The sequence below is a fragment of the Sus scrofa genome, chromosome 3 (assembly GCF_054392235.1).
Source record: "Sus scrofa isolate SSC_HxYL_T2T_F1_AM1 chromosome 3, Sscrofa_HxYL_maternal_Yorkshire_Landrace_v2.0, whole genome shotgun sequence".
NCBI lineage: Eukaryota > Metazoa > Chordata > Mammalia > Artiodactyla > Suidae > Sus > Sus scrofa.
The window spans coordinates 132,173,510-132,194,491 of NC_139385.1; the positions used below are offsets into that span (position 1 = coordinate 132,173,510).

Consider the following 20,982-nt stretch of genomic DNA (forward strand, 5'->3'; position numbering starts at 1 on the left):
TTCATTTGTGCCATATTTTAGATTTTATATGTAAGTGATATCACATGTTATTTGTCTTTCTCTTTCTAGACTTACTTCACTTAGTATGAGAATCTCTAGTTCCATCCATTCTGCCACAAATAGCATATTTTTTTTTATGGCTGAGTAGTGTTCCATTGTATACATGTACCACATCTTCTTAATACATTCATCTCTTGATGGACATTTAGGTTGCTTCCATGTCTTAACCATTGCAAATAGTGTTGCAATGAACATAGGGGGTGCACATATCCTTTTGAATTGTAGTTTCGTCTTGATATATACCCAAGAGTGGGATTGCTGGATCATACGGTAGCTTTATTTTTAGTTTTCTTAGGTACCGCCATACTGGTTTCCATAATGGTTGAACTAACTTAAATTCCCACCAACAACATAGGAACATTCCCTTTCTCCATCCCCTCTCCAGCACTTGTTAATCATAGACTTATTAATGATAGCCATTCTGACCACTATGAGGTAGTACCTCACTGTACAAAAGGTGTTCCAATTCCAGGTCCAGTGCTCTTTCTCATCTGCAAATCCCTTGTATCTCAGTGAAATTTTCTATTTTCCAGAAACCCTTACAATCACCTAAAAGTTGATCCAACATTAAATAAATTCTTCTGTTTTAGATCTCTACTTTTAATTTTAAATTAGCTTCAGTGTCTTTATAGACAATAATACTTCATAAATAATTTTTCTACTGACCCGGGTAAAGGTCTTACAGTCAAATTGTGTTTGATTTTAATAATGTATTGCAATCAGACAGAAAATACCAGGTCCTGCCTGGGTACCACCTGAGCTAAGTCAAGAGAAATCTTGCACCACAATAACATGAAGGACCACTTATGAAGTGCACACTGCAAGCACTGTACCAGATACTTTATATTGATTAGCCAGTTTAATCCTTACTCTATCTCTGTGAGAAGTTTGGTGTCAACCCCATGTACAAATGAGAAGATAGAGACTCAAGGAGATTAAAGAGCTTGTCTGTGATTACAGACCAAGCTAGGATTAGAACTCAAGCTTGTCTGACACCAAAACCCATGTTCTTATCCTATGTTCTTTCCTTTCAACCAATAAGATGCATTATATTAACATATCATTTGAATTAAGTCTTCTTAGTAACTTGGATCCAGTAAGCTGAATATTGATCCCCAAACTATCCAGGTCCTCATCCCTCCCAGGGCAAAGAAACTTTGCAGCTGTGATTAAATTGAAGAAATTGACATGGGGAGATTGCCCTGGATTATCTAAGTGGATCCTAAACGTAATCACAAGTTTCCTTATAAGAGGAGGAAGCAAGAAGTGTGGCACAGAAAAAGAGAAGGCCACCTGACCACATTGGCCAAGATGGCAGTGAAGTGGCCACAAGCTAAGGAATGCAGGTAGCCATCAAAAGCTGGGGGATGCACAGAACAGATTCCTGCCACCATGCCCATAGCATCCAGAAGGAACCAGCCCTGACAACACCTTAAGGTTAGCCGCTCAGATTCAGTTCAAATTTCCGGCCTCGAGAACTGTAAGAGAATGAATTTCCATTGTTTTAAGCCAGGAAGGGTGTGATAACTTGTCACAGCAGCCATAGGAAACTAATACTTTTGGGAAAGTTGTTTAAGCATTCTACTCAAATACCCACCCTCGTCTGGATGTTGGTCAGATTGAGTAACACTTAATAAATATTTTATTGTCTTCTCTTAACGTTCCTGGGGGAAAAATAATTGAGTGAAGCTTTCAAAACTGGGATTCCTTATAGCAGGAGAGGGAGTTCAGAATGGAAACTGAATAGCTCAAAGGCCACAGACACTCCTTATTCAGGGGCAGTTGTAGTTGGGTCCGTCCTCAAGGAGTGTGAAACAAGGACAAATGAATTTAAACTGCTGTTGGCAGCATTTAGGTTAAATTTAAGCTGTAAAGTGTGTTCTTTGAGCCTCGGGAGATTTTTTAAAACTGAGGAAATACATGTCTCAGACAATTTGAAGGTCTCGGCAGAAGCCATTTCAATTACTTCTTGAGGATCCCAGCTTTCCTACGACTCTTTAATGCATGATTTGTAGAAAGACCTACCTGAAACAGGTGTTCAGAGATGCCAGGTTAACTGGAAAGTAATGGCTATGCGGTACCTTCTAAGACTAGATTGTTGATAGTATTGAAAAACTGTTAATTTTTAGTTTTACTAATGGCATGGCAACGGTGTTTAAAAAAAGATTATTCTTTTAAAGAAACTGAAATACTTACAGAATCAATGATATGACTGACACTTGCTTCAAAATAAACTGGGAAGGAGAGGAAATGAGTCAGGGAAGAGATATAACAAGTTTCTTATTAAATGATAATTGTTCAATGAGATCCTGCTGTATAGCACAGGGAACTATATCTAGTCACTTGTGCTGGAACATGATGGAGGATAATGTGATATATATATATATGAATGACTGGGTCACTTTGCTGTACAGCAGAAATTGATAGAACATTGTAAATCAATCAAATAAAAATCTTAAAGAAATTATAATTGCTAAAGATGAACAGTAGGCACATGTAGGTACATGACACTATTCTTGCAACTTTTGTTATGTGTTCGAAATTTTTCACAATACAAAGTAGGAGGAAGCAGCAGGGGGCGGAGGGAGGAAAGGAAGGAGGAAGGGAGAAGTAAATAATTATGGCTGTGTCCTGCTGGATTTGGTCTCTATGCCTTTGCATGACCTAGGTTGAGTCACTCCTTTTTCTCATCTGTAAACTGGGGAGATGGGCCAGGTAACCGCTCATGTCCCCTGCAGCTGTCACATTCCATGGCTTTGGGTGGAGGTTTGTCATCCTTGTGCCTTCTTTTGCTCAGCTCACCCCTCCTCTCTGTGGGTTCCTAAGCACTCTGGCACTCTTCCTGGGAAGGACAAAGTAGCAAGGGCCGAAAATGATGAAAGGTTGGGCCAGAGTGACTTAAAACAAATCAAAATCAAGTGCCTATTGACATTCAAGAGCCTTTTTACCTACCTCGCCCTCTAGTGCTCTGGGGGCCTTCACCCCTTGCCACCAGACAAAGGGATGTCTTTGCAAATGTGTTTAATAGCCTAAATTTTAAGGCAAGCTATTTGCCGTGCCCCAACAACAAGAAATGGAACCTCATTCGTTGGGACTCCACTGAGAGACAATAAAAGAAAAATTAGATGGCGGGTTAAAATCAGTTTTATGCAAATTTATAACCTAAACCAAGTTAGAGCGGCACTGGCCAATTTTCAAAAAGAGAGTTGATTACATAAGTGTCAGAAGTAGAAGGAGTCTGGTGTGTGTTACACTCACCTCCAACCTGAGAAAACAAGCTCAGAGAGGGGCTGCCTGGCCTCCTGGTCGCACAGCTGGTCAGCCCTGGAGCTGATACCGAATCTCCAGGCTTCCTGACACCCATCCTTCCCTAAACTAGACGTCCAGCTGGGACCAGTCACAAGTTTGCATAAGAACTAGAGAAACACCTTTCTGCTCTCATGAGTCAAACCCTGAAATTGAACCATAGAGAAACTGCTGTTATTCTAGGTCAAAAATGAGAGAATCCTGGTAATCAATCATCCTTTTCTGAATGTCAGAGAAACCTTCTCCAATAAATTACAACAGGGGTCTCAGACACAAAAGTCCCAAAGCGATGGCCCACCAAGACCCTCTAGAATGGGACACTATCAAGTGCCCTTAAAAACACTAGGTTAAATATCAGATCAAGAACTCAAGCACACACAAAAGCAACCGCGAACAAATGTTTCTGGAGGGAAAAAAAAGAAAACTGTAAAAAACAAAACAAAAACCAAACAGGAAGAGCAAGCAAAGTCACAATGTCTGCCTCTATAGGCATCGTTACCCACCCCCCACAAGAAAAGGGTGGGATCATCACATTTAAAAGCAGAAGAGCCTTTAAGTAAAGAGGGGTGGTCAGCAGAGGGTGGGTGCGTCAGGGGAGAGAAAAGCCCAGAAGGCAGAGATTAGCAGGGTCTATGACTGGGACCTGTCCAAGGTCAGCGAAAGTTTTATCCCTAAGGCTGAACTAAACTCACCAGGATCTAAGACTAATGCTCCCCAACAGTTCAGGTATCACCTCCTCCAGGAAGCATCCTTACTTTCTCCCCCCACCCACCCACACACACAGAGGTAAGTCAATGGACTTATCTACCTCCCATCAGCCTAAAGGTTCCCGAGGGTAAGGGCCACATCTCGTTTTTATAGCCAGTGCCTAGCCTGAACACACACCCCAGTAAGCACTCCAGCAATGGGAAGCTCAAACTATCTCCAATAGAGAAGAACAGGGAAAGAAGAAAGCAAGCCTTGGTGGGATGGGTCCTTGGGTCTTCAGTGGCCTTCCAAAGCACCATAAAGAATTGCTGCTGGGAATTCCTTTGTGCAGCAGGTAAAGGATCTGGTGTTGTCACTGCAGCTGTGGCTCCAGTTTGATCCCTGGCCCAGGAATTTTCACAAGCCAATGGCACAGCCAAAAAAAACCTGTTGCTGAAGATGAGAAAAACAAATTGGAGGAAACAGGTAACATCATATGTTAGGGACAAAAAATTTGAAAGAATTCAATGACAAAATGAACCCTGGTGCCCAGGACTGATCACTCAGAAACAGGCAGTGCCAGCGGGGTGGTGCCTGGCTTCTTCCTCCCCCCTCAGTGCCCACTCCACCACCAGCCTCCCTGCACCGTGGGCATCTAGGCACTGACTCAGCCCTTCCCACACGAAGGATCCTGCCATCTCACCATGTGGGAATGAACAACAGGTGGCCTGCGTGTGCTTCAGGAAAGCTGAGAGGGCTATAAACCCAAGAAGGCCCCGCAGCTCTTGGTGGCTAGAGGCCAAATGAGACACATGAATTTTTTTTTTTTTTTTTTTTTTTTTTGGCTTTTTGGCTTTTTCTATTTTCAGGGCCGCACCCACAGCATGGAGGAAGTTCCCAGGCTAGGGGTAAGTCAGAGCTGCAGCCACCAGCCTACACCACAGCCACAGCAACTCGGGATCAGAGCTGCATCTGCAACTTACACCACAGCTCAGAGCAATGCTGGATCCTTAACCCACTGAGCAGGGCCCAGCATTGAACACACATCCTCATGGATTATTAGTTGGGTATATTACTGCTGAGCCACAGTGGAAATGCCCATATGAATGTTGACTGAAGAGCATGGCAGGGGCTGAGGTGAGGCTCTCGGGAAGAGAGTTCTAGTTGGCCCTGCCCAGAGAGAAGCCACCACCCACACCACTCTGCACTCCATCAAGGGCTCAGGCCAACTGCCTCCAGGAATTAATATGATACAGGCAGAAACACGAGTCCTATACAGCCATGACCTTGGAAAAGCTCAGAGTTAAAAGATCCAGGGGTGGAAACTGTTCTTAAATACCCTGAAGCTGAGAGTTGGTCCTAGATTCTTGTAGAACCATGGGTTTCTCACTGTTTCAGCCACTCAGAGTTAAGGAAGGACTCTCAGAACCTGCTCTAGCTTCTAGAAAACTCTGCTCTGTCAACAAATGCGTGCTTTGTGATACCGGAGAGGAAAGGTGCACAAGCCAGCATGTCCCCTTTCTACTCATGTCCTGGAAAAATCAACTGGCAGAGGTCATTGCCGTTCATGTCTTCAGGTGCGCATTGCCTTGAATGTCCTAGAATCCAGTCCTGAACCCAGCGGATCAGGAGGCAGTGAGGTGCAGCATTCAAGACGCAGGCTCTGGAATCTTGCTCCCAGGGACGTAAGCCCAACTCTGTTATTCAGTGTGTGAGATCAAGTCACTTTTCCTGTGAACTTGTATCCTCATTTTAAAACAGAGGCAGTAATACAGCCTTGCTGCTAGGGATGTCCTAAGGAATAAATGAGATTATACAGGGTAAGCCCTTATACAGTAGCTTATTATTATTATTGCTGTTGCTATTAATACCACTGCTATTGCTATTACTATTACTATACAAGCAGTCTCCAGCTACTTTATTACTAATAGGGAAATCTTAAATAAAACTGGGTTCCAAATTCTATTGCTATGCTTCCAAATTATATTTATGCCAGCACAAATGCTTGTTGGGGGGGATATTTTTCCAAATGGGCAAGGGATGACACAACTGCATGGAATAAACCACCAGATTTTAAACTGACTTGAAACCCCATTCATCATCTCAGAAATCAAGGAAAAATTAAAAGGAGTAACAAGTCAAAAAGTTACCTTCATCAGGAGTTCTTATTGTGGCTCTGCAGAAACCAACAGGACTATTGTCCAGGAGGATGAGGGTTCAACCCCTGGCCTCGCTCAATGGGTCAAGGATCCGGTGTTGCTGTGAGCTGTGGAGTAGGTTGCAGACTTGGCTCAGATCTGGCATGGCTGTGGCTGTGGTGTAGGCCAGCAGCTGCAGATCTGATTCAACCCCCAGCTTGGGAACCTCCATATGCTGCAGGTGTGCCCTAAAAAGCAAAAAAATAGTTACCTTCATCAGATAACTTACAGAGATTGCCCTTCTTTCAATGAGATATATCTGCAAACATAATAAATTGGATAATGAATCCATGTGGGTCTTCCATTCAGAAGATCTCACAAAGAACCCAGTCTGAGAGCATAAAGAGTGGCCACACATCTCCAAAATCAAGATTTTAGCTAAATTCTCTCCGCTCCGGAAACAAGTATGTACGTTGCCTTTTATCACGAGGGGTTTCTACATACGGGGTGGACATGACTGCCTCTCAGGCTATTTTTAAAGGTTGGCTCATTTCATAGCTCCTGGCACAGCTTTGTTTAGGGATTTAAGTCTCACTCCTCTGGCCAGAGTGAATCACATCTGTGTTTGTACAACTCTTCCCCTTTCTTCCCTTCTCTGCCTGCAAGTGTGTAAGTCTGTTCTCCATAATTTCCAGGTGATGGGTTTTTTGTTTGTTTGTTTGTTTGTTTGTTTGTTTTGTCTTTTTAGGGCTGCACCCGTGGTATATGGAGGTTCCCAGGCTAGAAGCTGAATCGGAGCTGTAGCCACCAGCCTACACCACAACTCATGGCAACACTGGATCCTTAACCCATTGAGTGAGGCCAGGGATCTGACCCACAACCTCATGGTTCCTAATCAGATTCGTTTCCGCTGCACCACGACGGGAACTCCCAGGTGGTTTTCTCTTAGCAGTAGAAATTAGAAGATAGATGGTGGAAACATATCTGGTAGGGCACAGGTTTCAGGCACATAGGCCTGTCTGAGTATTTCCTAAACATTAGCGGCATAATGAGTTTACACCTGACGGTGTGGTTTAATCATGAGCATGATCTTCCCGCCTGCCCACCGTCAAGTCTACTGAACAAAAGAACTAGTCCACTGTTGATGTATCTCCCAAATCCGAAACATACCGAAAAGGGAGTTCCCATTGTGGTGCAGTGGAAATGAATCCAACTAGTATCCATGAGGATGCAGGTTTGATCCCTGGCTTTGTTCAGTGGGGCAGGGATCCTGGCATTGTCGTGAGCTGTGGTGTAGGTCACAGACGCAGCTCGGATCTGGGGTTGCTGTGGCTGCGGTGTAGGCTGGCAGCTGTAGTTCCGATTCGACACCTGGCCTGGGAACCTCCATATGCCATGGGTGTAGCCCTAAAAAGAAAAAAAAAAATTCAGAAAGGGCCCTTGATGCTCCAAAAGGAGCATTTTCCTCCCAAGCCAATCGGGAACACACTGAAATACCTTTATTTGACATAAAAACATACAACCAAGACAGTCTCCACACTGAAGTAGGCAGTTTATTAGGCTCCTAATTTCCATGTCAAGGATGTGAACATGGATTTACATGCATTGTCTCATGTGGATCTTACTTACATGCATGTAGTCTTCGGGGCCCTTGCTTCTATTTGCCAGTAATTTACAGTTAGCTCAATGTGAGTAAATGATAAACACAGAATGATACAGAAGCCATAGCAACACATCCCACCCACTACCATTTACCCTTTTTTTTTTTTTTTTTCCAAAATCATATCACAATCCTCTCTGGTAAAAAATAACTTTCAGAGCAAGGCATTTAATGGGCCTCACTGAGAAAAATAAAGACATTTCTAGCATTTCAGAGCAATGAAATGTCCAACTATGGCTGAAGAGTACACCCTGAGAATTAAATGATTTTGAACGAACCCATTGAGGTTTCTAAAGCTGTGTTAACCTAAGATCGGGAAGGGACACAAGATACAGGCACGACCATCCCCGCTTATTTTGCTGTGCCATTCTCCAGGGATGCTATGTTATAAACATCCTCGTTGTCTTCAATGCTCGAAGCATCTGTGGAATCGGGGTCGCTCACCACAATTCCCACCGAAGAGAGACTGGTGATGAAGGCGTGCATCCGCTGGGCATAGATGTCCCTGATGTTAAAGTAAGGGAGCTCCTGGCACTTCTCTGGTGGGTCCTCACCGCACTGGTCCACGTCAATGTCCTTCTGCTTCTGGTAGTACTTGGAGAACTTGTTGAAGATAATGGTGATGGGAAGGGCCACCACCAAGATGCCACAGATGATGCACGTGCTGGCGATGAGCTTTCCGGGCAAGGTGACGGGGTGGGTGTCTCCGTAGCCCACGGTCGTCATGCTGATGGTGGCCCACCACCAGCAGACGGGGATGCTGGTGAGGCTGGACGTGTGGTCATCTTTCTCCACCGAGTAGATGAGCACAGAAAAGATGGAAATGCCCACCGAGAGGAAGAGAAGGAGCAGCCCAACTTCGTGGTAGCTGTGCCTCAGTGTGGCCCCCAACGACCGAAGGCCCACAGAGTGCCGGGCAAGCTTGAGAATTCGGAAAATCCTCATCAGCCTGAGGATCTGGACCACCTTGCCCATGTTCTCAATGTCCTCGCTCTCCTCCTCCTTGGTGTCTACCGCCAGCGTGGCGTAAAAGGGAATGATGGAGACGAAGTCGATTATGTTCAGGGGGTTTTTCCAGAATTTCTTTTGACACGGAGCAGCAGCCAGCCGGATGGCCAGCTCGCCGGTGAACCAAGCGATGCACGCGACCTCCACGCCTTCCAGCACGGGGTCATCCACCTCCCCGTCCTCGTTCTGGAACTCCGACATGCTGTGGACACACATGGCCACGATGGAGGCCAGCACCACGCTCAGGGAGGAGATGGCAATGAGCTTGGCCGACAGGCAATAGGCTGGGTTTTCCATCCGAATCCAGATCTTCTTGCGGAGCTGCCCGAATCGCAGCTGGTCGAACTTCTCCAGCTCCTTCTCGAACAGAGACGACTCTTCAAACGAGGAGTCAGTGCTCACGTCATTGCTCTTCTGGTCCCAGTCCTTCTCGTGGTTTTCCTCCTTGCGCTCCTGGTAGCGGTTACTGCAGCAGGAATCAATGAAGAGCTCGTTGATGCCCCAGTACTCAATCTCCTGGCAGAAGGAGAACACACACAGCTCCTCCATGACGTGCAGCTTCCCCGTGTAATAAAAGTTCAAAACGTATCTGAACAGGGAGGGGTTCCGATCAAAATAGTACTCCTTATCCGCCACGCTGTAGTCATCGCAGAGCTCCAGGATGGCCTCTTCCGAGTGGCAGCGGAGCAGCCTCCCCAGCCTGGTGTGCGGAAACCGCAGGAGGGTGCTCTGGTCCACGGACTGCTTAAAGCCCCCCACGTTCAAGTTGACGAGTTCCTCGTCTGGTCCAGGGCGATGGAAAAACTCACCAAACACCATGGTGGATCCAGGAGGCGGAGAGCTGGCTGGGAAGGGAGAGGAGGAAGTTCACACTGGCCCTGGAAGGAACACAAGACGGTATTAGCACTGGTCCATCCAGCCAGCTGTGCCAAGCTTATTTTTAATCTGCCCTTTCCAAGATGCTGGGCTCCTCTCAAAGCAAAACAGAAAACGGAATAAAAAAAAGAGTACATGATCCCATTTTGACCAGAAGAAAAGCAACACAGAACAGGTTTTGGGCATTTGGTTTTTGTGTTTTCTTTTTTCAAAAAAACTTAGGTTTATGTATCTGGGGGGGGGGAGTCTACCATATAATTTTCATGAATCCTAATTCCTATTTCTCTAATGTTTTAAACATCCAAAATTACCTCCCATGTCCCCCCTGCAAAAAAAAAAAAAAAAAAAAAAAAGCATTTGGGATCACTTACACAATACGAGCATCTCCAGTCTCAGCCACGAGCCTTCCTCCAAAGACAAGCTAGTTGCTGCCCAGTTTGTAACTCATCTTTCCTTGTCCCTAGAGCTGGGTCACACACCCTCAGGAACAGCCCTCGCCTTTGCTCTGCACCTCGTCCACAACCCACACATCGCTGGAGGCTCAGGTCAGTTCTCGCAAAAGATGCTGGTTTCCTCTTATGTTCCAACGTTTCACTCCTTTTGGAGAAAGCCCTATTCCCTCTGTTTCAATGTGGACAGTCAAGAGGATATAATTATCTCCCTGTCCTTAAGTACCCTATATCTTGAAGATATAGTTACACTTCATGGGATGAGGTTTCAGGTACGTACGCAAGGGAAGAAACTGACTTGGGGAAACCTTTTTAAGTTAATGGCACTATCAGTTTCCTGATACAACCACGCTCCTCCCTCATCTCCTCCCTCCCTTCATAAGCAGTCTTCCACACACTCTCAATCTACCATCCCCAGTTCTATGCTGGCCCAGCACATATGGGCTGTAAGTCTTGACACTCACCAGGATGTACCAGAACCATTTCTCAGAGTGCAAATAATAGATGTGACCATCATCCAATATAATGATGCTTCCTCAGAGCTGATGATGTCGATAAAAGAAAAGGGTAGGACTGTTATGTACTGAGTTCCAACTGGGTACCATTAGATGCTTATACATATTATGTCATTTAATCCTTTCAGTAATATAAGGTATGTGTATAGGAAATATGGATACTCAGAGCAGTTGAGTCCAAGATCACAAGATAAGTAAATGGCAGATTCACGATTTATACCCAGGTTGGATTAACCCCAAAGCCTATGCTGTTTCTATTACACACATAAGCCACCTTAATCCCTTCCTATTTCTTTCCTTATTATAATCCAATAACCCAGTGTGGGAAGTGTTACAACAGAAGTGAGTGAAGCATCCTTGGAATTACTGAAAAGAGAACAATGACCTTTATCTAGAGAAGCTTCATAGCAGAGGCTGCGATCAGGTCAAATGTAAAGGTTTAAGCAGAGCTGAGCAAAGAGGGAAAGGGACGTTTCCAACAAAAGGCATCAAAAGGTGGGCAGAAGCCAAGCTGTAAAGAGACCTGTGTATCAATCTAAAGAGTCTGGACTTTATCCTATAGGTAAGACCACTGAACCATCTTAATCAGTAGTGGACACAGCTGTATTTGTAACTGTAACTTAGAAAGCCCCCATTGGAGTTCCCACTGTGGCTTGGCAGTAATGAACCCGACCCGTATCCAGGAGGACACAGGTTTGGTCCCCAGCCTCGCTGAATGGGTTAAGGATCCGGTGTTGCCGTGAGCTGTGGTGTTGGTCACAGATGCAGCTCGGATCCCCCATTGCTGTGGCTCTGGTGTAGGCTGGCTTCTGCAGATCCAATTTGACCCCTAGCCTGGGACCTTCCATATGCCCTAAAAAAGCAAAAGGAAAAAGCTGCCATTGACAGCAGGATAGAAAACTGCTGGGGGGAATGACTGGGGCCAAGGAGGTAGGGCCTCACTAGACTAGGTGAGAGAATAACCCAAACTCATACAGCAGTGGTGGATATAAAGAGGAAGGAGCAAAGTCAAGGAGTTTATAAAGTAGAACTGACAGGACTCGGTGACGGATTGGAAAGAAAAGATCAGGGAAGTTCCCTTTGTGGCTTGGCGGTAACAAGCCCGACTGGCATCCATGAGGATGCAGGTTCAATCCCTGGCCTCGCTCAGAGGGTTAAGGATCCAGCATTGCTGTGAGCTGTGCTGCAGGTTGCAGATGCAGCTTGGATCCCGTGTTGCTGTGGCTGTGGCATAGGCTCTCAGCTGTAGCTCTGATTTGACCCCTGGCCTGGGAACTTTCATATGCCCCAAGGGCAGCCCTGAAAAATAAAAAAATTAAAAAAAAGAAAAGATCAGGAAATGGAAAGTCAAAAGGAGGATGTGTTTTCTACTCTGCATAAGTGGGTGACATCATTAGAGGAAGCAAAAAGGTCAAGAAGGAATTCCTTGCCCTTATGGTTACGAAAAGCCAAGGCTCTCAGCGAAACAAGAGATTCCTCCTCTGAAAAGGACACACTAGCAAATACAGCCTTAAAATACAGCCCTCTGGCAAGTACCTTCGGAGAACACCTACTGTCACAAGGAACGTGTGGCCATTTTCTCTGGACACACCAGCACTGAATGGGTTTCCCATGAAACCAGAGACCACAGCCCGGGCTGGCAAAACACTTAATAGATCTGCTGACCTCTTTAAGAGATTTGATTTTTTTTCTGCCTCTGCTTTCTATTTTTAGTTAGATATTTTCTTTGAAGGGCCTAAATCAGAGCTCACAGCCTGGTCCAAATATTAATGGAACCTCAGATCTCTGAAAGCAGCCTCACACTCATGGCAAGTAGAGTACTAAAATGTTCTGGGGACCTAGCTTTCACTAAGCCAGTATTAAGACTGCAATGGACATTATCTCCTGGTGGGTTATTTTTTATCTCCTTGGCCCTCCTGGAAACCCACAAGGGTATAAAGTTGCTGCCCGCCTCCATAACATTGCCTGCTTAAGTCCATCTCATAATCAGAATGTGCCACTGTTTCCCAATCATGCCACAGTCACTTCTCCAAAGAACACCATTATTAACCATAATATCCATCTTCTTGCTCTGGCCTCCTTGCTCTGTATTCACTCTGTGCCAATGAAAGAGAGCCCTTTCTGAGTCCATTCATTCCACAAAGTCTAATCACAAAGGCGAGATGCATCATAAACCAAGGGTCTCTTGTGGGCTTTTAGAAGAGAGAAAAAAGAAAGCACCTCAAGGTCAGAGCAAATGCTTCCACTCAGAGGGCAAGGTGAGAGTCTCTAGGTCATGGTGGCCAGAGTACAGTGTTGACTTTCTTGGCTGTGTCTGACCCACAGCAGCCTATGGAGGGCAGGAAAGAAGATCCATCTTCACAAACTGTACAAGGTTCCCTTACAAGCACCTCTAGTCCCTGGCTAGTTACAAACATTCCTTACATAATCAGCTTCCCCTCAATACTACCTTGGGGTTCTACAGAAGGAGAAGCAGGACCAGAAGAGATGAGTAAGGAATCATGCAGCTCCTAAGGCTTAGAGCAGAAGCCCAAGCCAGTGTCCTTATGCCAACCCGTCCTGCTCTATAGCATGCTGGCTCGCACATTCAAAGTGGCATAAGAAAAGCAGACATTGGAGTTCCCATCGTGGCTCAGAGAAAACGAATCTGACTAGTATCATTGAGGAAGCAGGTTCAATCCCTGGCCTCGCTCTGTGGGTTAAGGATCCGTCGTTGCCATGAGCTGTGGTGTAGGTCATAGAGGTGGCTCAGATCTGGCGTTGCTGTGGCTCTGGCGTAGGCCGGTGGCTACAGCTCCAATTCGACCCCTAGCCTGGGAACCTCCATATGCCGTGAGAGCGGCCCAAGAAAAGACAAAAAAAAAAAAAAGAAAGAAAGAAAAGAAAAGCAGTATTGAACCCCATTACTTACAAGAGTCCCACATTCAGGCCAGCATTCATTTAACAGCCATCATTTACTCCTGTTCAGAAAATACTTACTGAATCAAAGGTATATCTACATGTATTTTATATAAAATATATATTTTTTCTACATGAAAGTATATATATGTAAGTAAATGTACATATAAAGGAATATATATTATATACATATACACCCACATGTAGTGTGAACCATGTATATGTGTATATTTATACACATACTAAACAGAATTTGGGTCAATTCCTCCATAAGTGAGAAAAACCTCTCTAATTAAACTAAACATATAGAAAAACAACCACAACAATTTAATTACATGAAAGTAAAAGCTTTGGTATAGGAAAACATGCCATAAGTAATGTTAAAAAGAGAATATGAGAAAAAAAAATTTGCTACTTATATCACAGACAAGCGGGTAATATACCTAATATATAAAGAGCTTTAGGTAGAGAAGAAAAAGAGAACAACAATATTTAAAAATGGGCCATATCTGAACAGAGAGTTCACAGAAAAAAATGTAAATGGGTCTTAAAACAGGGGAAAAAAATGTTCTGCCTTGCTCATAATAAGATAAATGCACATTAAACCTATGGTGCAATATCATATCTAATACCAAAAGGGAAAAGATTCCAAAAATTGCGAGTTCCCACCATGGTGCAGTGAGTTAAGAATCTGACTGTAGCAGCTAGGGTTGCTGCAGAGGTGTGGGTTCAATCCCCAGCCCGGCTCAGTGGTTTAATGGATCTGGCATTGCCACAGCTGCAGTGTAGGTCTCAGTGTGGCTCAGATTCAATCCCTGGCCCAAGAACTTCCATACGCTATGGGCGAAGCCATGAAGTGAAAAAAAAAAAAATGCTCTATTACTGAGTATGTGGGGATGAGGCACATTTGTAGACTGAGAATATAAAATAAAGGAGAATTTGGAAATATCTAGCAAAACTGCCCACAAAATAGGAGAATATATTTGCAAATTATGTATCTGATATGGATATCGTATCCAGAATAGATTTTTAAAAACTTTTATAACTCCACAGTAGAAACACAAATGGGCAAAGGATTTTATAGACATTTCTCCAAAGATATACCAATGGCCAAAAATTATATGAAAAGCTGCTCGAGGTCATTATTCTTTAGGAAAATACAAAGCAGAGTCACAGTGAGATAGCACTTCACACCACTAGGATAGTTCTAATCAAAAAGTAATAATAAAACAAGTATTGTGTTATAATACAATATGTGTTCATAAGGATGTAGAGAAAGCAGAGCCCTTGAGTATTACGGGTAGCAATGGAAAATGGTGCGCCCACTTTGGAAAAGAGTGAAGGAATGATAGAATTAAGATCTCCTGGGAGTTCTTGCTGCAGTGCAGCAGAAACAAACCCAACAAGTATCCATGAGGACACAGGTTCGATCCCTGGCCTTGCTCAGTGAGTTAAGGATCCAGTGTTGCCACGAGTTGTGGTGTTGGTTGAAGACAAGGCTAGGATCTGGCATTGCTGTGGCTGTGGTGTAGGCTGGCAGCTGTAGCTCTGATTTGACCCCTAGCCTGAGAACTTCCGTATGCCTCAGATGTGGCTCTAAAAAGCAAAAAAAAAAAAAAAAAAAAAAAAAGATCTCCCATTTTGCAGCTCATAAGGAATAATGGATCTAGGCAATGACCATTATTGCTAAAACCCAGACAGAAAGCTGATGTGGAACATCCTAACCTGAACAACACCTGAACCCACTGAGCAAGACCAGTGTAACAAAAAGAGACAACAAGATGGAATGTGCCTCTTGATGGAAATAGAGACGCAATTCTGAACTATTCCAGCCAAAAAAAAAAAAAGGGAAAAAAATCAGGCCCGAATTTGTTCTAGCCTCTAGATCTACCAGTTGAAATCAAACAGAGATTTCAGAAGAGCATGTTCAAAGACACTCTAGGGATGCAGTCAGCAAAATCCAGCCTGTGGGAAATTATACAGAACAAATGACACAGATCAAATAAATGACATACCCAGTAGATCCAGTGTGTGGCTCTCTGTAGATGCTGATTCTAGCTAGCCAAGTGCTTTTTAAAATGTCTATGAAAATCAGGGACATCTGAACAGTAAACTAGACACTTGATAACCTAAAATAATAATTGTCCATTTTTTTCAATGTGCTAACGGTATTGTAATTATGCTCTTACAGAGAATGTTTCTCTCTGGGGAATATACTCTACAATGTCATGGATAAAATTCTACCACATTTAGGATTCATTTCAAAACAACCCATTGGTGTGGGGGGAGGGGACAGGAGGAGTCCCTGATCGTATAAGACGGCTTGGGAATTAATAACTGTGAGAACTGGTGCAGCTGGGTGATATGTACAGAAGAGGTGAATGCATTATTCTCTCTATTTCTATACATTTTAAAACTCTCCATCAAAAATGCTTTAAGAAATTTTTACCAAGCACCTTTTGGGGCCATGCACTGTGGTAAAGGCTTTTGTATTTATTATTGTACACCCGTGACTTCCCAGCAACTCCTGCTGTGCCTGGACACTAGTTAGCAATCAGTAAGTGTCACGGAGTGAGTGAATCATTTTATTTAATGCTCCAGCAATCCTAAGGGGTAAGTCTTATACTCCGCGTTGCAAATAGGGAAAGCTGAGGCTGAGTGTTTGGCCAACATCACACGGCTTTTATAGGGCAAACTCTTTCCATTGTACCTCAAACACGAGTATTTAATTTCTTAAGTGGGAGAGAGGAGGGACTGGTTGATCTTCAATTTTACATATTTTATCAGTCATCCTAATTAAGGAATGCTCTTTTTGTTCAGTAGGTTTGATACTAGTGTGCCTGCCGAGAACACACGTGGCCTCATATCAGGCACATCTGTGGGTACCAAAGTCATCTGGCCACAAGCTAGAAAAATCAACTGCTATTTTCATTCTCTTCCTCGAGAAAAGCTTAGGTTCGTTGTAATAATCTTCCTACTTACTATCAACCCAAATCACTCGTGATGAGAACACCTTATACTGTACCTGGCCACCCTGTGCCTCTTAGTGTTTATAAGATTAAAAAGAAAGAAAAAGATGTTAAAATCCAAGATATTCTCTGGCAGCTTAAAAGAAAAACCACATTGATCCACTTCACTCCAAGGGGCATCCATAAAGCCTTTTCAAAGCCATTAACCTCTTACCTCTCTGCTTCATGCTCTCAAACTCACTTTAGAAAAAGTCTCAAAACTGTTTTGTCAAGGCCAACACACAATACATGCACACATGTGCATGAGTGGCTTTGATAATGCACTTGATTTGCTCAGAAAAGGAAGAAAAGTATAACAAATACCAGCCACCTGTACTTGCTTTACTGGGCAGAAACCACTTTAAAAAATCAATTCTATAAAAGTAAACAAAAACTTAAATTCCTTTTTCCTTCCCACTTACCCAAATCTATGTTAGTCTTACCATCAAAGAAAAAGAGGAGGGGGGCATGTTTCTGCATTAATACTGCCATCTTTTGGAATAATCTTATTACAAACTTGCATTTCATTCTATTAAATTTAAGAGAAAAATCATTTCTGTTTCTAAAAAGGGTAGGTCATGCTAAATTCTATTAGCGGATATTCCAAATAAAACTAAACAAATGTAAACAGAACTGAAAATCTAAATTCAATCCACACTCAAGTATTGAGCATCCTCTAGTCCAAGAAGAGAAACTTTCCTGGTGACAATCTTCTCTTACATAAGACACGCTCCCTGTAGACTGGGGTGGGTAACAGTGTAAGGAAAAGAAAATCAGAAGTCAGTGTCAGGCCACAGAAGAGCCAGACAGCAATGTCAATGGCATTGAATGGTCCACCCTGGCTGAGGGTTTGGAAATGGAGATGCTGGTGGTCCTTGATTCAGGCCTTAGTGAATCAGAGCATTTTTACAATAGCTAAAAAGAAAAAACTGTTTATGAGACAGCTAAGAGGACATGCCCAGAGCCAGCATGCAGAACACACAAAACTTCAAAGAGCCTTCTGGATCTGAGTCTTTGTTTCTAGGGATCAGAATTTCCTGGACATCCTGAGGCTCCTGCATGGAGCCATTGCCCCCAGGAGCCTTCCAAATGGTTCCGCCCAGGCCAGGGAGAAAGCCTGGACAGAAGAACGTGTGAGTTCCACTGGCCAAGTAGGCAGCAAGGAAACTCCTGGTCTGCTCTACATCTGACATGGTCCTGCAACATTAAGCATAGCTGACAACATACCAGCAGCACAGGTCAGCAGGGTCCCAGCTTGCCTTAATTCAGAACATTCATAACCTAAACCCAACATTTAAATGTTAAACTGAAATAAATGAAGGTCCCTTTATCTGTACTGAACTACCGGAAGCAACTAAAGAAAAGAGGAAAAAGTTACAACTCCAAAAGTGTGTGCTTGCGCTGCCGCTTCCCAGCTACGTGACCTGGGGTGGGAAGCATCTTGATCTACAGACAATGATATACACACCTTGATGATACAATAACAAATGCAAGAGTCTTTTGAAAACACAAAATGCGTAATGTAAAACCTTATTCCAAAAATAAGAGATTCCCTGCACCCTCCCCTCTCCTTCCTATTCCTACTTACTCCCTCTCCTCTCAAACCCCCTCTAGCTGGGACAGTCATAGCAGAGTGACATTCATTGTCCCTGGATCTCTATTTAGTGTGGCCGCTCCCCTTTGGAAACTCCCTGAAGGATCCTTGTAATCCACTCAGCTCATCTCCAAAAAGGAGGGCGTGCAGGAGGCTGAGTGATTAGGGAGCCAAAGAGCCAGACATCTATCCTACTTGCAAAAAAAGCAAAGAATCACAGATGAAAGATTTTCAACCAGAAACAGGAAAAAACGTGGACTTTGCCACAAGAGGGGAGCCTTAACTCTATGGTAACTACCTCTTCCCACCTCCAACTCAGTCGTGTTACATGGTGGAACCCGCATACAAAGAAATGCTTGTCTGTGATGTTCTGGTGTCCTGAAGACAGATTTCTGGGGAATTGCAATGCACCCACGCCAAATTAAGAGCTCACACCTCCCCCACGCCCACCTCCCAGCTCTGTTTACCTTCTCCACAGCCCTTCAGGTGCATTTTTACTTGAGCCCCCAGTACAAGAGATTATAGTGTTTTCACAGTTCTCTTTATCCCCCACAAGTCTGACTATTGCTGTCATTAGACTCTAAGCTCTTCCATGGAGGGGACCGTGTCTTGAGAGTCAAGGTCTTTATCTCCGAGCCCCAGTCCTTTATGCTAATCGCTGCCCAAGGTCTTGTTGAAGATACTCATTTTTATCTCTGAGGATTAACAAAAACCATCACCGCTTTTGTCAAAGAGCTAGCAGAAGGGTCTAGACCAGGCATGGTAAAATGAAATGCGTCCAGTGGTCAAACAAGGAAGTTAAACAAATGAAGTGGGCTGGCTGGGAACTGGGATGAGCCATCCACACTTGTTTAAAAGGCGGAGGCTACTCGGAACCAGAGTCCTTTGTGCAAACCAAGGACCAGTTTAGGTGTATCTTACACTGTTCCAGGAACACTCAGAAATCCTGATCCTTCTGTGGGATAGCTCAACTTTAATTAGAACTGATTCGAAAAGGTGTCAACATTATGTGGCTCAAAGAAAAATATGTCTCTGGGCCAGGTATTTCCAAGAAGTCCTTGATCTGTGACCTGAGTGAGATTCTTACCAACCCAAGCTCCAAAGCCTCCATCTGAAGCCAGAATGACTCAAATGGACACAAGTGGAATCTTGTTACAGGTATTGTGAGGTAGTGTCACTCCCTTGAGGCTGAACTGTGAAAAACAAAAGGGGGTGGGCGATGTGGACACAGGATCTTTCAAAGTTCACCTGCCCTGCCCCCCAACACAACTCCAGCCCAATCCTTCCAGGCTGGTACTCTCCCTTCATCGTCTGCCCCAACTGCCCAGTGGATTTTACAGTCGCAAGAGTCTCTCTGATGTCTGACCTTCATTTCTGTCACTACACCGGCAGGTTTGATCCTCCCTCACTTTGATAAGTGATGGTGTCAGGGAAAACATCAAGGAGGCAGCTCTTACCCTTGTGGTGTCGATGTCACACACTCTGCCTTCATCCTGCCCAGTGGAATGTCCATTGTCATCCAAGAAGCTCCACCCTTCCCTCACTGCCAAGTGTGGTGCACAGAGGCATTTAGCGGCCAGAATGAAGAATCCTGTCCCCTGGTTGTATCAGCCAAAGAAATCGCTGGGAAATCACTCAGACCTGCAGGAAAAAGCATCAGTCAAGTTTTAACTCCAAGGAGAAAGCACATCCAAGAAGTTTTATCTCAGACTCAATGCTCTGGGTATTTTACTTATCAGACACATATCTCTAAGATAACTCTAACTCATCTAACTCTCAGGGAACCATCCCTCCCACTAGACACATGGATAGGAAGACAACACAAAGTGATTCCCAACCCACTTTCAGGCTTAAGGACTCTTGATCTTGACTGGAATAGACACCCGGGGCATCTCCACTGCCCCCAAGGCCAACAAAATATCCAAAGATAAAACAAGGCACTAGAATGAGGACTGCAGTTCCTTCTGGGCACGTTATTTTCCTAGCTAATTCATCAAGGTTATAATTATAGACCTCTAAGTGAATATCTTTAATCCACATTCGAGACCGAGTTCTGAGTGTGACTGCCCTGATAGAATTAATACTGATGCTCTAATTTGAAATCAATAGATTTCGGAGGCCAGACAAATTCAATTACGCTTCATTCGTCCATTGCCAATTTCACAGATCAGAAATGACTACACATGCTAGATCAAAGCTCTCTAGTTAATGGGGGGGGCTACGGGGGGGAGAGTTAGGTTTGTATCAAAACAAATAAAAGGACAAATTTCAATTTTTCTCTCTGAACAAATTAAAAAAAGTAAAAAAAAAAAAAAAAAAAAGTCCAATTCCCAATGAAGTAAGCCTTGCCTCATGTTGGTGCATTCCCATAGATTTATACTAGTATCTAAGCATCTATCCATTGATTTTCATGTTTTCCAATCAATGCTAGGTCCAAAGGGGAGAGGGGGAAGATGAAGAAAAAAAGATTGATTTTGAGCTTCAGAAAGAAGTGAAAGAAGTGCCTCCAGCTATGTCAGTCATTACAAAGTTTCATTATAGTTGAAGATCTGCCTGGCATTATTCAAGGCACTGAAATTACAAACAAGATGCAGAGCCAGTCCTCCCCCCAACACCAGGAGTCCACAGAAGGGCTCCCTAAATAACAAACAGGGGGTGACGGTGTCCTACCAACATCAAGGGGGCAATGGAGAGGGAGCAAAATGGGAACGGTTTCCAAGCTGGTCCCAACAATGGCCAGAGCAATCCTTCAGGGAATTTCTAACTCTCATAGACGTGACAAT

The 20,982-nt window shown here is 43.9% G+C and overlaps 1 protein-coding gene across 21 annotated transcripts in view; it reads right to left on the reverse strand.

Annotated features, from left to right (window-relative positions):
• Window positions 1-7,724: 7,724 nt before the first annotated feature.
• Window positions 7,725-20,982, reverse strand: part of KCNS3 (potassium voltage-gated channel modifier subfamily S member 3) — a 38,280-nt gene continuing 25,022 nt past the window's right edge. For 13 of the 21 annotated variants that reach the window (XM_021085916.2, XM_021085911.2, XM_021085913.2 and 10 more), the window contains 2 exons: window positions 19,657-19,840; window positions 7,725-9,737 (listed from right to left, as the gene is read on the reverse strand). In XM_021085916.2, the coding sequence (XP_020941575.1) occupies window positions 8,203-9,678 (1,476 nt within the window). In that variant the 5' untranslated portion in view covers window positions 9,679-9,737; window positions 19,657-19,840 and the 3' untranslated portion in view covers window positions 7,725-8,202. Of the gene's footprint in view, window positions 9,738-19,286; window positions 19,393-19,656; window positions 19,841-20,982 lie in introns of all 21 variants that reach the window. The other 8 variants (XM_085015982.1, XM_085015977.1, XM_085015980.1 and 5 more) reach the window with 2 other exon arrangements.